Source organism: Pinus tabuliformis, chromosome X (assembly GCF_031772625.1).
Source record: "Pinus tabuliformis cultivar Carrire ecotype Pingquan chromosome X, CPIR1, whole genome shotgun sequence".
NCBI lineage: Eukaryota > Viridiplantae > Streptophyta > Pinopsida > Pinales > Pinaceae > Pinus > Pinus tabuliformis.
The window spans coordinates 63,264,595-63,280,442 of NC_142308.1; the positions used below are offsets into that span (position 1 = coordinate 63,264,595).

Consider the following 15,848-nt stretch of genomic DNA (forward strand, 5'->3'; position numbering starts at 1 on the left):
TCGAAGTTGTTGGAAGGAGAGGCTCACTTGGTGGTTGGAGGAGGTTTGTGTCTAGGTTGAAGAGTCTCAAGAAAACTATTAAAGGAAGAGATTTGACTGGGTTTCCCCTAGATAGGGGTTTTGCCCTAGCAGAGTGCCTACATCTTGTGTCTCGTGTTTTTATGATCTTCATACACACATAATTTGGTAATTGCTTGATGAAAGATAATATGAAAAAGAAGTAAAAGAAGCCAACTTAATTCACGAGTAATTATCAAGAAAGAGAAATATAACCCTAACTCTACTAGCATTGATTGCCAACATGGTATTAGAGCTAAGGTCAAGCAAAATTGAATATCACTCTGTTGGCTTAAAAGAAATGGGTACTCCCTCTATGATAAGTTATATAAGAATGGGATTCAATACTACAGGAATTTGGTGTGAAAATCAAGAAATTCCAAATCCTACTGCAGCAACTAATAATATTTCTTCTATTTGTTAATTTACTGAAACAAATTATTTGCACTTGTCTATGGTAAATATCGAAATACATACACTTCAGCCTTCACAAATTAATTACTGCGAAAAATAAATGTAAGGAAAATACTAGCATAACAATAACACATTAACACTGTTATTTTTGGACAATTGCCCCCGAAAAAACCCAATGTGGGAAAATCGGTGCAGCGGATGAGGTTTTCTTTTACTATTCTTCAGCAAAATCTCATGTACAATCTACAAACAGCAGAATAGAAGAAGAAACACTAAGAGAAATTTTACAAACAAATTTCTCCACTCCACAGTGAATTTCTAACACCTGAGAGGACATGTTGCCCTCACGCTAGCCACACTACGTCACCCTCTGCGCAGTGACTGCGCTGTCCCTACGTCACTACCTCTACGCTGGTGATCTGCATCTCTCTTTTGCGCTGCCTCTTCTTGTCATTTCCTGCACTCTCAACTATTGTTGATCCCCTCTCTCTCTCACCTGCAACTCACCCTCTGATTCGATTTCCTCTTGTCGAACTTCAAACAGTGAGAAAATCGATCTACTTGGGCAACTGAGTATCAGCCTGGGGTAACTTCCAAATGCCCATCGAAGTCCTTACAATCTTTTTGTTGAGTAATCAACAGCCCAAATTAAATTATAATCAATGGCTCAGATCATATTGACTCAATCTTCGTCTTCTTCTAGAAGATTCACACCTAGTTTTATTAATAACCTTTAATTATTTTAATTTCTTAAGTTTAGACTTAGGCATCCATTAAAAATAATTAATTATTTTAATAAAACTGTCTCCGGGTGGAATTTCCCAAAACGATTTCTGGTTATTCTGGAATACATGTGTCCTAGCCTCTCTGCAAATTTTGAGGCTTACAAGCACATCTGATGCTACCAGAAATCAACACTCCCTCTTAGCGAGGAATGTGCTTTTGTAATGCAACCTGTTGAAGCATCACCCTGACTCTATATCATCTCCCTTTGTGTTGTTGATGTCTAACATCACTGTCCACCAACTACTGCACAAATCTTGCATCTGTGTTGCTGGTGTCCCTGCATATTGTTGCCAACTACTGCAACTCTCTCTCATCTATTGCTGATGCAACTGAGAAACCATTTGTTTCTGCTATTGAAACGGGTTCTCTACCATACCCATTTGCTCCCTGAACTAGATGAACTTAGCTCTTCCTAGAGCCTTTGTGAGTATGTCTACTACTTGATCTCCTGTGGGGACATACTACAGTTGTACTGCCCCACACTGAACACAGTCTCTGATAAAGTGACATCTGATATCAATGTGTTTCGACCGATCATGAAATACTGGATTCTCAAAGAGTTTGATACAACTCTGATTATCGCAGTAAACACTGGTCACTTCCATCCTCTTCCTGAACAAACTCACAAGTAGTTTTCTAAGCCATATGGATTTGCAAGTAGTTGTGTTGGCCACCATTCTTCTGTTGAGCTCAAAGCTACCGACTTTTGCTTCCTGCTACACCAAGAAATCATTCTTCATCCAACGCTGAAGCAATACCCAGAGGTACGTTTCCAGTCTACTGAACTACTTGCCCAATATCGACATTAGTGAATCCACTCAATCTGATGTCATTTCCTTGGGTGTATTTCAACCCATATCCAATTGTTCCACGCACATATCTAAGAATGTGCCTATCTACTACCCAATATACCCTTTTTCAATTCCACCATGAACTGACTAAGGGTGTTGACAGCAAAACAAATGTATAGCCTAGTGTTAACCAGATACATGAGCGACCCAATGAGTTGTCTGTACAAGGTGGGGTCCACTTCCTTGTCTCCTGATGCATCTATTTTCCTCCAGTTGGTGATCATAGGCATAGCCATGCGCCGGCAATCTTATATTTTGAATCTCTTCAGAATCTCTGTAGCATATCTTCCTTGCCCAAGGAAGATTTACCCATTATTCTGCCAAACTTCCAACCCTAGAAAATAATGCATCAACCCCATATCCTTCATGTCAAATTCTGCTTCAAGATTCTTCTTGCAGTCCTTTATGAGCCCAGATGACCCTGTTAGAAATAAGTCATCTACATATAATACCAGAATAAGTGGCTCATTCTCCACCATTAGATAGTAGAGGATCAGCATCACTCTTGATTAATCCCAACTGCTGCATGTAACTATCAAACCGACCATACCATGCTTTGTGTGCCTGCTTGAGCCCATATAGGGCTTTATTTAACCTGCATACATGAGTTCTCTTTTCATGAGTCTCGAAGCCTTCGAGCTGTTCTATATAAACCTCTTCTTCTATCACCCCATTCAAGAATGTTGTCTTGACATCCATCTGGTGAATCTCCCATCCCATTTGTGCTGCTAGGGATATAACGGCTCTAATAGAGGTATATCTAGCTATTGGGAAGAAGGTCTCCTCATAGTCTATTCCTTCCTTTTGTGTGTACCCCTTTGCCACAAACCTAGCCTTATACTTCTCCTACAACTGATCTATCCTCTGTTCTAGGTACCACTTCGCAGACATCATTCGCCATGATAGAATTGTACTCTTCTACAATGGCATCCACCCAAACTTGTTGTTGTACGGCTTCCTGAAAACTGGAGGGTTCTTCAACCTATGCTACCAAGGCTTGGTACCTGTCAAGCTGTCTACACTGCCTCTTATCAGTTCTAAGAGCTCCGACAAACTCTTTTTTATCCGTCAGCGTCTATCGTACTTCCCTACTGGTTCTACCACTGGTGGTGGGAGGCTCAATCAAATCCTCCTCATGTTCCTGTTGTTCCATCTACTAAGAACTACCTGGATCTCCTACTCTTGAGGAAATATTGGTGCTGGTTACGATACTCGATCCTGATATTTGTCCTCCTGCTTGTCCTTCCTGTTGCCCCTGCTGTTGTTGGACTAATGGAACATTTGCTAACTAATCTTCTACTAGCATCTCTCGAGATTTCCTGAAAGCTCTATCTTCCATGAACTTTGCATCTCGTCTTATGACAATTTTCCTATTGCTTGGAATGTAGATTCTGTATGCTTTTGAGGTTTCGCTATACCCTGCAAGGTACGCCTTTTCTGTAGTCTGATCCAGCTTACTATGCTTCTCATCTGGAATGTGACAATATGCCACACTTCTGAATATCCTGAGATGACTCACCTCCGGCTTTTTCCTTGTGAAAACTCCTTCAGGTGTTTTCTTCCCCAATGCTCTGTGAGGAGTTCTATTCTGAATATACACCGTTGTGCTGCATGCCTCTACCCATAAGAATCTAGGCAAGTCCTGGTCATATAACATAGCCTTTGCTGCCCTGACGATTGTTCTATTCTTTTGCTCCACTACTCCATTCTGTTGTGGATTGTATGGAGTTCTCCACTCTCTTTTGATGCCCTCCTTTGCGTAGAAATCTGTAAAGTTTTTATCTGTATATTCTCCACCATTACCTAAACACAATACTTTTATCTTTTTCCCTGTCATGTTTTCTACGAGAGCCTTAAACTCTCTAAACCGATCAAAGACCTCATCCTTAGCCTTTAAGAAATAGATCCACGTTTTTCTAGAGTGAACATCAATAAAGGTAACAAAGTACTCACCACCGCTAAGAGCTTTCGTGGACATCGGGCCACAAATATCTAAGTGTATCAATCCCAACACGCCTCTTGCTCTATTGTCACTTCTGGGAAAAGTTGCCTTAGCATATTTCCCTAGTACGCATCCTCTGCATACATCATCATGCTCAGTACTGAGGACTAGAACTCCTGTAACAATCTCTCTGAGCATCCTTAGTGCTCCATGGTGTAAGTGTCCCATTCACCTGTGCCATAGTTCATTCAGTTCCTTTTCACCATTATGATTACTGCCTATCAGTGCCATTGGAGATTCGAGTTGCAATCTATACAATTTGTTGCTTCGAGCTCCAATTTGTCTCATCTTCTTCCAGCTGGGATGTTTGACATACACCTTCCTTCCAATGAAGTATACATCGTACCCCTTGTCCTGTAATTGGGACATTGAAATCAGATTCATTCCTAACCCCGGCACATGCAACACATTAGTGGCTCTTATGTTGGTTCCTGCTTCCGTCTGAAACACTATGGTGCCTCTCCCTACTGGAGTACACTTCGTTATGTTTCCCATAGTGATCTGGAAGTCCATCTGCTCTTCTTGATAGCTAGAGAAGTACTCTCGTACTCCAGTCATGTGAGCTGAAGCCCCGCTATCAATATACCAAACACCTGCTGATGTTGAACTTGACAAACATGCGAATTCTTCTTCCAATCTGGAAGATAATACATCTTGACTATCCATGTTGTTCCGTGTTATTCTCCTTCTCAACGTTGTACTTACTACTACAAGACATTGTGTTTTAGTTGGAGATCTGCTCTACAAAAGAACCACAGTTGCTCCCTCTGCCTCTGACAACCCTTCAATCTGGAGATTGATTCTCTGCCGACTCACTCAGAGAATTAACTCTCCCTCGAAATCTTACTTGCCTGGCCCAAGGACTGCGCAGCCTTCTGGGGACTTCGAGCAGCTGCTTACGCAGTGCTACGCTGCTCCCTTTTCTTCTGCACTAGATCTCTCCTGCCTCCTGTCTATGCTCTGATACCATGTGAAAATCTAGAAATTCCAAATCCTACTGCAGCAACTGATAATATTTCTTCTATTTGTTAATTTACTGAAACAAATTATTTGCAGTTGTTTACGGCAAATATCGAAATACATACACTGTTGTCTTCACAAATTAATTAATGCGGAAAATAAATGTAAGGAAAATATTAGCACAACAATAACACATTAACACAGTTATTTTTGGACAATTGTCCCCGGAAAAACCCAATGTGGGAAAACCAGTGCAGTAGATGAGGGTTTCTTTTATTATTCTTCAACAAAATCTCATGTACAATCTACGGATAGCAGAATAGAAGAAGAATCACTGAGAGAAATTTTACAAACAAATTTCTCCACTCTATAGTGAATTTCTGAACCCTGAGAGGACATGTTGCCCTCACGCTGGCCACATTGCATCACCCTTGGCGCAGTGACTGCGTTGTCCCTACGTCACTGCGTATGCGCTAGTGATCTACGTCCCTCTTATGCATTGCCTCTTCCTGTCATTTCATGCACTCTCGACTATTGTTAATACCCTCTCTCTCCCCTGCAACTCACCCTCTAACTCGATTTCCTCTTGCTGAACTTCAGCCAGTGCGAAAATCGATCTACTTGGGCCACTGAGTATCTGCCTAGTGCAACTTCCAAATGCCCATCGAAGTCTTTCTTATAATTTTCTCGTTGAGTAATCAACGACCCAGATAAAATTCTAATCGATGGCTTATATGATAGTGACTCAATCTCCGTCCTTTTCTAGAAGATTCACACTCAGTTTTATTAATATCCTTTAATTATTTTAATTTCCTAAGTTTAGACTTAGGCATCCATTAAAAATAATTAATTATTTTAATAAAACTGTCTTCGGGTGGAATTTCCCAAAACGATTTATGGGTATTCTAGAATACATGTGTCCTAGCTTCTCTGCAAATTTTGAGGCTTAGAGCACATCCAATGCTAACAAAAATCAACAACGGGATCAAGAAGATCTTCTACTACTTATTCAAGAAGGTCAAAAGTCAAGGGTTCTTGGTTGAATTTACAGGTTCACTTAATGATGATAATGCATGGATTATTGACAATGGAGCATCAAGGCATATGACAAGGGAAAGTAAACAACTTCACACTCTATCAAAGGAACCATCTTCTCATGTAGTGGAATTGGAAGACAACAAAAGCTATGTTGTTAGAGGCCTGGGATCAACATCTTTGAAGTTGGAGAATGGAGCTAAGCTACATCTCAACAACATACTATATGTTCCAGGATTGAAAAAGAATTTACTTTCAATTTCCTGCTTAGAAGATAAAGGTGATAGAGTTGCTTTTGTTGATGGAAAAGTTTTGGTTTGGGGAAAAGATTCAAGTATTGATAAAGCTAGAGTTATTGGAGTTCATGAACGAAGCTTATATAGAGTCATAACACCATCTCCTCAAGCTCTAGTTCATATGGAAATCAATCCCATTGAGCTATGGCATAAAATATATGATCATCTACACTACAAGGTCATTCCCACTCTAAATCAATTAGTTCATGGCATCCCCAAATCAAATAAGATCGTGTTGGAAACACTGAGAGGGGGGTGAATCAGTTTTTTTTTCAATTGTTACTTTTACCAGTTAGATCACTTATATTTAGAACACAAAATGAACAATAAGAATAAATGCTTTTATTAATTTCTTCAATAAATCAAGTACAATATATGTAGAGCTCCAACCCTAGGTGAAGACATCAATCTTCAATCTCCCAGGCTCCAACCTGTATTTGCCAAGCACTGACTTGGACTTCCAAGGCTCCAACCTTGTCAATTTTGAGGCACCAACCTCAAGGGCTCCAATTATTATTTTTTAATTTAATTTTAGATCTAACGCCTCATTACACTCCACTACAACATCTCCCCCATGCTGGGCTGTAGAGCGCCTCTCAGCACAAAAAACTAAGAATAATCCCCTAGTCCAAATCTGGATATAAGTGCAAAAAATACACCTGCTGTTGTAAGATGAAGTAATCCTACAGCGTTACTAATAGTTTTCACAAGTTGTTGAGGGCTGATGTAAGCTTAAGAACATTCAGCTTTTCGACACAAGTCAACATCAAGGGAGCCCCTAGCTTGCTATGAGGCCAACACAGAAAATCATCAATAACACAAGGCAGCCCTTAATAAAGAGAAATCATTAGAGAACTGCACAAGTCAACTCATCTCAGTCATGGGCTCACCAACCTGATGCAGCTGATCAACATCTATGTGCCCTAGCTCACATGCCAACTCACCTTAGTATCAAGCTGATCCGAGAATCTGGCATTCTGAGATAAGGTGGGAGAAAGGGGTAAGTGGAAGCTAAAAATTAGAAGGACAACATCACCAGCGAAAGAAGCACAGCAATCAAAACATGGCAATGGGCATAACCATACTCCTACATGTTTGCTTTGTGTCTTTAAATGAATCTCTTTGCAAATTATGGGAGATCTTATAGCAATCAGGATGACAAATTCAGGTCCCATTGCTTAACATTTAATTCTCTTCCTGATTTTACTTTTACTGAACTTTTTGGATTATACCAGGGTGGAGATGCCATCCACGCCCTCTTGATTTATTTATGATTGCTATGACTTCCAGTCCCTTTTATAGTTCTAGGTTACTAGAGGCTGTTTATATACTTTCTTTCCTTCACTGTTGTGGAGATAAATTCGCGATGGGGCAGACTTCAGCAATCCTTGGCTCTGTCATTGCATATTTAGTAATAAATTCAGTTTAAAGATGAACCAGATTTAGAGACATAAAATTATATTACAGTAATAAAATGGAAAGGTATTATGATATCATAAATATCATTCAGAAAGATAAACTAGCCTTTTCCAAATGGATCAAAAGGATATGTGTGCACATAAACATAAAATGCTGCTGTCAAAGGATTTGCACAGAATGATACACTTGGGGCATCTAAAGCTATACCTTACACTAAAATGTTCAACATGCAAATGGTGCAATTTCTACTTCAGTCTTTCAAAACATGCATCTGTTTGCTGAAATGATTTTCATAGTAATACTTTAAAATGCATTTGTTGAACTACCTACCCATAAGAAACTCGAGGGATAGGAAAAACAACCGCTTTGGATTATTTTCCCTGAAATACTGATGAGTGTCATTCCAACTTTCAATTAAACGGTCTCGCACACTATGTGCTGTGGCCTGCAAAACTTCCATTTCAAGTTATCAGTTCTCCCCTGAGACAAAAAACATTCATATGATACTAAAGGAGTACAACATAGAGAAACTTCAACTGTCTGCAATTAGACAGACAGTATTGTTGAAACAATAAATTGAATACATTGGTATTTAATCGAATACTAAAGCTCAACATTTTCATTTACAAACATCTTAATCCATTTGCCCAATCTCAAAATGTCTATATATTATACGGCGCTATATGTGGCCTGGAGTGTACACACATATCAGTTCCAAAAATAAAGGGACTGCTATCTTGCTACACAATAGCAGCATTCTGATTAACAGAAGGCATCAATAAAAGAGGGTATGATTAATGGTTAGTGTAAAGTATCTTTGCATCCAACAGGAAAATCAAAAAATGAGCAACTTTATTGCTATTAATTTATCCATTGATACACTCACACATATAAGATAAGACACATCACCAAAAGGGAGGCCAGTAGGACTATGAACTACAATCACTAATGATGCTCTGTGGGAGTGCACTAGGCTACCCCAAATGCAAAATACAAAAGCAAAAGACTGAAAGAAAGCTCTACAAAATGGCATCAGGTGACAGGTCTGGATGTGGAAGTGGAAAATAAGGAGGAAGTATATCTTGCTGCATGCACCATCAAGAAGGCGCATGAGATGTCACCAAGAGAAAATCCAATGCTGGGTGACCCTGGGAGGAGCACAGGTGACAGAGGCAAAGCTTCTCCTCCCATGCTGAGGGCAGGTACTCCTCTGTGATCACGTGGTAACTCAACCAGCCCAAAAAATGTCACAATTAAAGGTCCCATTGATCTTTTCCCTATTGTGTTAGTGACCAAGTGATTGGCATGTCGCTTAGCACCACCAAGCATAGAAACAGCCAGAGAAAGAAGGTGAATAACATGATTGGATGAGATCTACAGGAAACATCTCAGATCTGCCTTCAGAGAGTCACCGCCTCACAGATCTAAAGAGACAAACATCTTGATATCTATTATGGGCAGCAGAAGAAAGTGGAGAGGGATCCTCCCAAATCTTGGAACTGTTACACACCATAAGTGGGTAGCACATAGGAGAATTTTCCTCCCCGTTAACCATCCAGCCAACCAACAACCCTATGATGACCTGCAGATAGCTTTGCATCAGAGCTCTCCACCTATGCTCCAGTCAGTGCTCTTGATTGTACCCCTGTTCCCATGCTTCACTTGGGAGGTTCTCCTTTGCCACTAGTCCAGTCTGACCTGCCCTGAGGCTCTTTCTTCAGGAGGGGCACTAATAAGAGGCACTGATGGAAGTAGCATGCCCAACAGAATCCATACTTGACACTTCCATGTTCCCCTTATTATCCACATCAATTCATTGTGTTTATGGTCATTTGTCATTGGGACTGGCACCTGATATCCTGATCTCTGAGTCAGGGCCTAGAAATTTGCCATAAGAGGTTGACGCAGATGAAAGAATAATAAAAGGATATGAAGCCACAAATAAAGAAAAAGAAAAATACAAAAGAGGTCTGGGAGATAGTAAGCATGTGGGCAAAATCCTAGCATGAGTTCTGCCCCCCTCATTAGCCATCACCTAGTTCTTCAGCATTTCATGCTCTATCTAAATAAAGTTACTCTTGAATGTGCCAACACCAATGAGTGAGAAACTGCGACATCTTTTAGTAATATTGGAAAAGCATAAAGTAAACTGGGTCTCCTAAATTAGGCAAGAAAGAAAGAGAAATCATTTATGTTGCACAGAGACCTGTACCCCCCACAAAACCTATGTATCGTGTGTCCCCGCATTCCAGAGACTTTTAGACCCTTAGGAAACGACCCCAAACTGCTGGGGCTTCATCAGGGACTCTAACAGAAAAAGATCAATTATTGGGGTCCAGTCATAGCAAATCTAGGCTAGTAATCCAAAAGAATGCCAGGCCCTAATCCTCTATGGTCTTTCCCTTAAGTGACTGGAGATTGTGTCAATGTTCCAAGCATCATCTTTCATCTTAAAACTGGCCATATACAAACCTGCACATGAATTTGTTTTCAGCCCATGTAAGGCCCGTTTCAGTCATTAGGCAAAACCCTGAGAGCACCCACTTGACAAAAGTCCCACCGATTTTAGAGAAAGATTCAAAATGTCATGTCGTAAGGCTGTTGGGTTGGGTCTTGAATCAAATAGTGTCAATAAGCTAACAGTTATTGGACCCAATCTTTAATTGGAATGTCATGGCGATACATATCTCCAAACAACAATTTCCAACCCTATATCGCCAAGAACGTTGTTTCTTGCACAATGTCATTGGAGAGGTGGTAACCAGAGAAAGAGATCCCTCTGCAATACTGGAAAAGTTACTTGTAGAGCACTCCACGATTTTGTTTAATGGAGGAAACAACTTCTGGAACAATACACAATTTTGTATCATGGAGGAAGCCACTTCTAGAGCAATACATAATTCATATCACAAAGGAAACCATTATTGGGTCAAAACAAGTTTAATGTTGGCTAGCGAGAAGCATCACTTGGCTTGCCTTGACCAACAATAAGGTATATTTGAACAAGAATGGACTACCACGATGTGAGAGAATACCATTACTATAAGAAATCCTAAGGGATGGAGTATAGGGCCCACTAAGATTTCCAAACTTCACAGGAAACTAAACTCGTTTCATAAATGATTGATATTTTGAGAAAAGGCTACGAAACTAAGCTCAGAGCCAAAAAAAACTTTGAAACTGTATCCCTTGAAAGGCAATCATGGACTAGGATTATGCCATCAGATATGTGAAATTAGATCATGCTACCATTCGTTGTTTTCCTTTTCTTTCTTTTTCTCTTTTTGTTGGATTGTTGTCAGATATCAGACTCGAGCATTATTGACATCATCGACTATTAATTTTAGTTAACAATGGTATGTTCAATGCTTAGCACAATTACTTCAATGTTCCTTTAGCAGCCCAATGACAATTTCCAATTTAGATTTACAGTAGCAATCACATTAATCACAATGACAGTAAACATAGATAGAACATGAAACAAAATGCAGAAGACAAGCAAAGACAAGAGGACAATAGATTTGGCGGATGTCAGAGAAAAACCCCAATGTGGGGAAAACCCTTTGATCAATCCTTCTTATTATTATATCAAAATGTTCAGCAGAGAGAGAGAGTACAATAATCAAAATTGACTTGCCAAATTCAAATCAAAACAGCGCTGTCAAAATCTGAAGGCAAACTTCAGCCCTAACCAGAAACCACAAAAGGTCAACGTAGCAGTCAAACTCCTCCTATGAAGCTCGGTCAAAGGCAGTCAAACTCAGCCTTCAGCGGTGGTCAAATTCTGCTCACAAACAGTCACGTATCTGCGGTCAAACTTGGTCAACCTATGGTCAAATAGGCCAGCAGCCTGCTGAGACAGAAATATACCTAGAAAATCAAAGTCAAATGATGCCCAAAAAGTCAAAGTCAACATTGGTCAAACTGCAGAAATTTCTGAGATTTTTGGCCCTGTAATTTCGTCCTCCTTGTGCCACACGTGGGAGAGAGAGAATGCCCAATGTTGTACATGTTGGAAAATGTAACTAGGTTCGGTCTTCATTTAATGTATTTGAGTCAGCTTGTAATGTACTTGTCAAAAGAATAAAGAAAAGAATTTTTATTATTATTATTGTGACTTATTAAAGCATGGGTTTCATGCTTGGGTCACCATGTTTTAAGTCAAAGTCCCCATTGAGGATTTCTAGGATTTATTCTGAGTCAACAAAGTCATTGTACTTTTAAAGAGACCCTTCTTGGGCTTTTGGATCATGTAAAAAGGCTAAGTAATGAGTCAAATGTAATTTATGCATCCTCCACACCAAGTCGGCCTAAGGACACTAATTCGACCTCACATGGAGCCTATAAATACAAACAAGTCAAATTCATTTGTAGCACACTCTCTCAAACAACAAGTTCGATATCTCTAAGGAAGCTGGAAAGTGCGAAGTACGAAGCCAGGAAGCCAAAAGAAGTGTGAGTTGGGTGGAGTCTAAGGAGAAGAAAAAAAAACGAAATTTTGGTGCCTCTCTCTCTCCTTGTTTCGTGCCCTAGATTGGGAGATCGAAGTCTTCCAAGTATCATCGATGCTGGAATTTGCCTGATGCCGAAAGCTGCTGCCTAGTCGAAGTTGCTAGAAAGGAGGTCGAAGATCTAGGAGGCTGACTTGGTGTGAAGAGAAGGTTTGGTCTTTGTCTAGGATGAAGAGTCTCAAAGAATACTATTGAAAGGAAGAATTTTTCTTAACTGGGTTTTCCCCTCGAGGGGGGTGTTGGGCGTGAGATCCCCCAAGGGTAGTTTTGGGGCTAAAAGCCCATATTTTGGTCAAATTTTGTAATCCAAATGTAAAGACTCCGCATTTTGTGGCCACGGAACGCATAAATGTTAAAGAGTCATAGGGTTGTCCGCCCTTATTTTGGAAATGTAATGTCGGTTGTAAAAAACTACCCGTGGTCCGCGGACCATGGGATTGTATAAATAGAGCTAAGCTCTAAGTAGTTAGAATCAATCAATCAAGGAATGAAGCATCGACATGTATGAGAGATAGCTCTAAGGTAGAAGTCTAAGTCTTGGTCGTAGCGTAGGTTGAGGCTCTGCAGCTGAGTGCGCAAAGGCCTAGAAATCCGCAGCTGAGTGCGCAGAGGCCTAGAAGTCCGCAGCTGAGTGGCAAACACCTGCAGCTAAGTGCGCAGGGCGGCTCGAGTCTATAATTGTCCAGAATTATCAATAAAGAGAAGGATTCTATAATTTCTGCGTCTTTATTTCTTGTTTATGCATCTTGTTATGTGGGTATGAATTTCACTTATAATGCTTATATGATGCGCGAATATATGTAAATGTATTGGTTAAGTAAACGCAAGTAAGAACATCTGTTTACGCAAAGCTAACTAAGATCGGTTAATAAGATAAGTAAGACACTTAGCCCAGTTTAGGAGATATCGCAGTTTGTTGCCCTAGCAGCGCAAAAGTCCCTAAGCCACGGGTTAGGGCTGCGCAAAAGCCAATTGTACCCTTTCGCGAAGGTACTAAAGAGTGGAACATAAGGCTAAGCAACCTACGCGAAGGCAGGTATAGCCGAAATAAACCGACATCACATCCATCTCAAGGGTGCAGAAACTTGGTTCCAACATCCCCCCATACTGCTTCAGTCCGCGCTCCGCGCGCTGATGCCAAAAGGCCCAGTAGTATGGAGATTTGTTTGGTTAACTAACGTTGAACCTAGGTCAGGCCCCCTCAAGCCAATAAGGGGTTTTGCCCTGGCATAGTGCCTACATCTGGTGTCCATTGTTTTATGTGCTATTGCTTTGGTAATTGCTTGATGAACTAAAAGAAAGAAGACATAAAGAATCCTAATAACCAGAACATCACAAGTAATTATCAAGAATGAGAAAATCTTTCTGCCTTTCTGATTTTCTAACAATACAAACCAATGAGAGAAGGAGAGAGAATGTGTGAGTGATGAAGATGCCAAATGAGGTGAGAACTCACTTGTATTTATACAATTCATTGTGTGTGAAGAGTCACGTCCATTGGGCATCATGAGCCTACATGTTGATGTGGCCAACCTAAACAATTTGCACGTGTGGGCATAAATTCAAAAATGCGCTTCTGCGTGTCCAAATTGGATGATCCTTATATCAATTTTGGTCCTCTCGAAAAGAGGAATTTAATGCAATCATCATCTCCATCAAATGAGCTATCCCAACGTGGAATTTGGCCCTATTTGCTAATTTTAACACCTCTCAACTAGGGTGAATTCCACCTGCCAATCCATCCATCATCGTCGACCATCATGCCATCATGTCATCCTGTACCATATTAGTCACCTCATCTCTACTCTGTTGAACCATGATGTAATAATGAAGAATAATTGATCAAGAGTGAGTCACAAGGCCTTACCACTCTCCACTAACAAAAGTCAATCCAAAGGTAGAACCTCAATTGATCCCAGATCAAGTTTTGAACACTATGCATGCTAGACATAGGGAGTACGGCAGTACACGATGCATCCATCAGTAGTGCTATGGTCCCTATCCACTTTTCCTAACTCATTGGCCAGATGAGAGGTACTTCCCATGAGTCCCAGACTACATGGGTAGGATGTATGCGGAGGCATCAGCAGGAAAAGATGAACCACTCATCCTACTCATATGCCATAGGAGAAGGAGAACCACTCATCCTATGCATATGTTAATCATAGGGGAAGGTGAACCGCTCATTGTAGTATACCTAGGGGGGATATTATGGGGTGTAGAGGGAGGCACCCAAGGGTTTGATATTAATAAAGATTTGAAATTCATCTAAAAATAAAATTATAAAAAATAAAACATCTCCTCGCTTTACCTAAGAAAGTGCTCTCATACCACTTGTAATAGATCTGACTTGCAAATATATGAAAATATAGAAATATGCCAAGAAATAATAAGATTGAATATAGAAAAGCTTCTCTTTATTAATCAAAACCCTTGAGGTAGGGTAACACCATACAATCACTCCTTAAGGAAGGAGAACACTCCACAAGCCATGTGCTTGTCCATACCCTTTCTGCATGTGTATAATGTAAATAATCTGTAATTTGTTTCTGCAAATTTTGCACAAGTTTCAGATCTGATTTCAAATTCACCGCCCCAAAAAATTCCTGCAAAAAAATTTAGAAACCAGAACAAACAAACAAAAAAAAAAAAATCTCCCCGCTTTGCCACTTTTCCCAACTCATTGGCCAGATGAGAGGTACTTCCCATGAGTCCCAGACTACATGGGTAGGATGTATGCGGGGGCATCAGCAGGAAAAGATAAACCACTCATCCTACTCATATGCCATAGGAGAAGGAGAACCACTCATCCTATGCATATGTCAATCATAGGGGAAGGTGAACCACTCACTGTAGTATACCTAGGGGGGATATTATGGGGTGCAAAGGGAGGCACCCAAGGGTTTGATATTAATAAAGATTTGAAATTCATCTAAAAATAAAAATTATAAAAAAATAAAAAATAAAACATCTCCCTGCTTTACCCAAGAAAGTGCTCTCATACCACTTGTAATAGATTTGACTTGCAAATATATGAAAATATAGAAATATGCCCAGAAATAATAAGATTGAATATAGAAAAGCTTCTTTTTATTAATCAAAACCCTTGAGGTAGGGTAACACCATACAATCACTCCTTAAGGAAGGAGAACACCCCACAAGCCATGTGCTTGTCCATACCCTTTCTGCATGTGTATAATGTAAATAATCTGCAATTTGTTTCTGCAAATTTTGCACAAGTTTCAGATTTGATTTGCAAATTCGCCGCCTCAAAAATTTCCTGCAAAAAAATTTAGAAACCAAAAAATAAAAAATATCTCTCCGCTTTGCCCAAGAAGGTGCTCTGATACCACTTGTAATAGATCTGACCTGCAAATATATGAAAATATATAAATATGCCCAGAAATAATATGATTGATTATAGAAATGTTTCTCTTTATTAATCAAAACCCTCAAGGTAGGGTAACACCATACAATCACTCATTAAGGAAAGAGAACACTCCACAAGCCATATGTT

At 40.0% G+C, this 15,848-nt stretch overlaps 1 protein-coding gene across 3 annotated transcripts in view; it reads right to left on the reverse strand.

Moving 5' to 3' along the window:
- The window catches only part of LOC149138333 (uncharacterized), a 439,570-nt gene that overhangs the window by 406,632 nt on the left and 17,090 nt on the right, over positions 1-15,848 (reverse strand). For all 3 annotated transcript variants that reach the window (XM_089447178.1, XM_089447177.1, XM_089447176.1), the window contains exon 2: positions 8,151-8,265. In XM_089447178.1, coding sequence (XP_089303304.1) covers positions 8,151-8,265 — 115 coding nt within the window. The remainder of the gene's footprint in view (positions 1-8,150; positions 8,266-15,848) is intronic.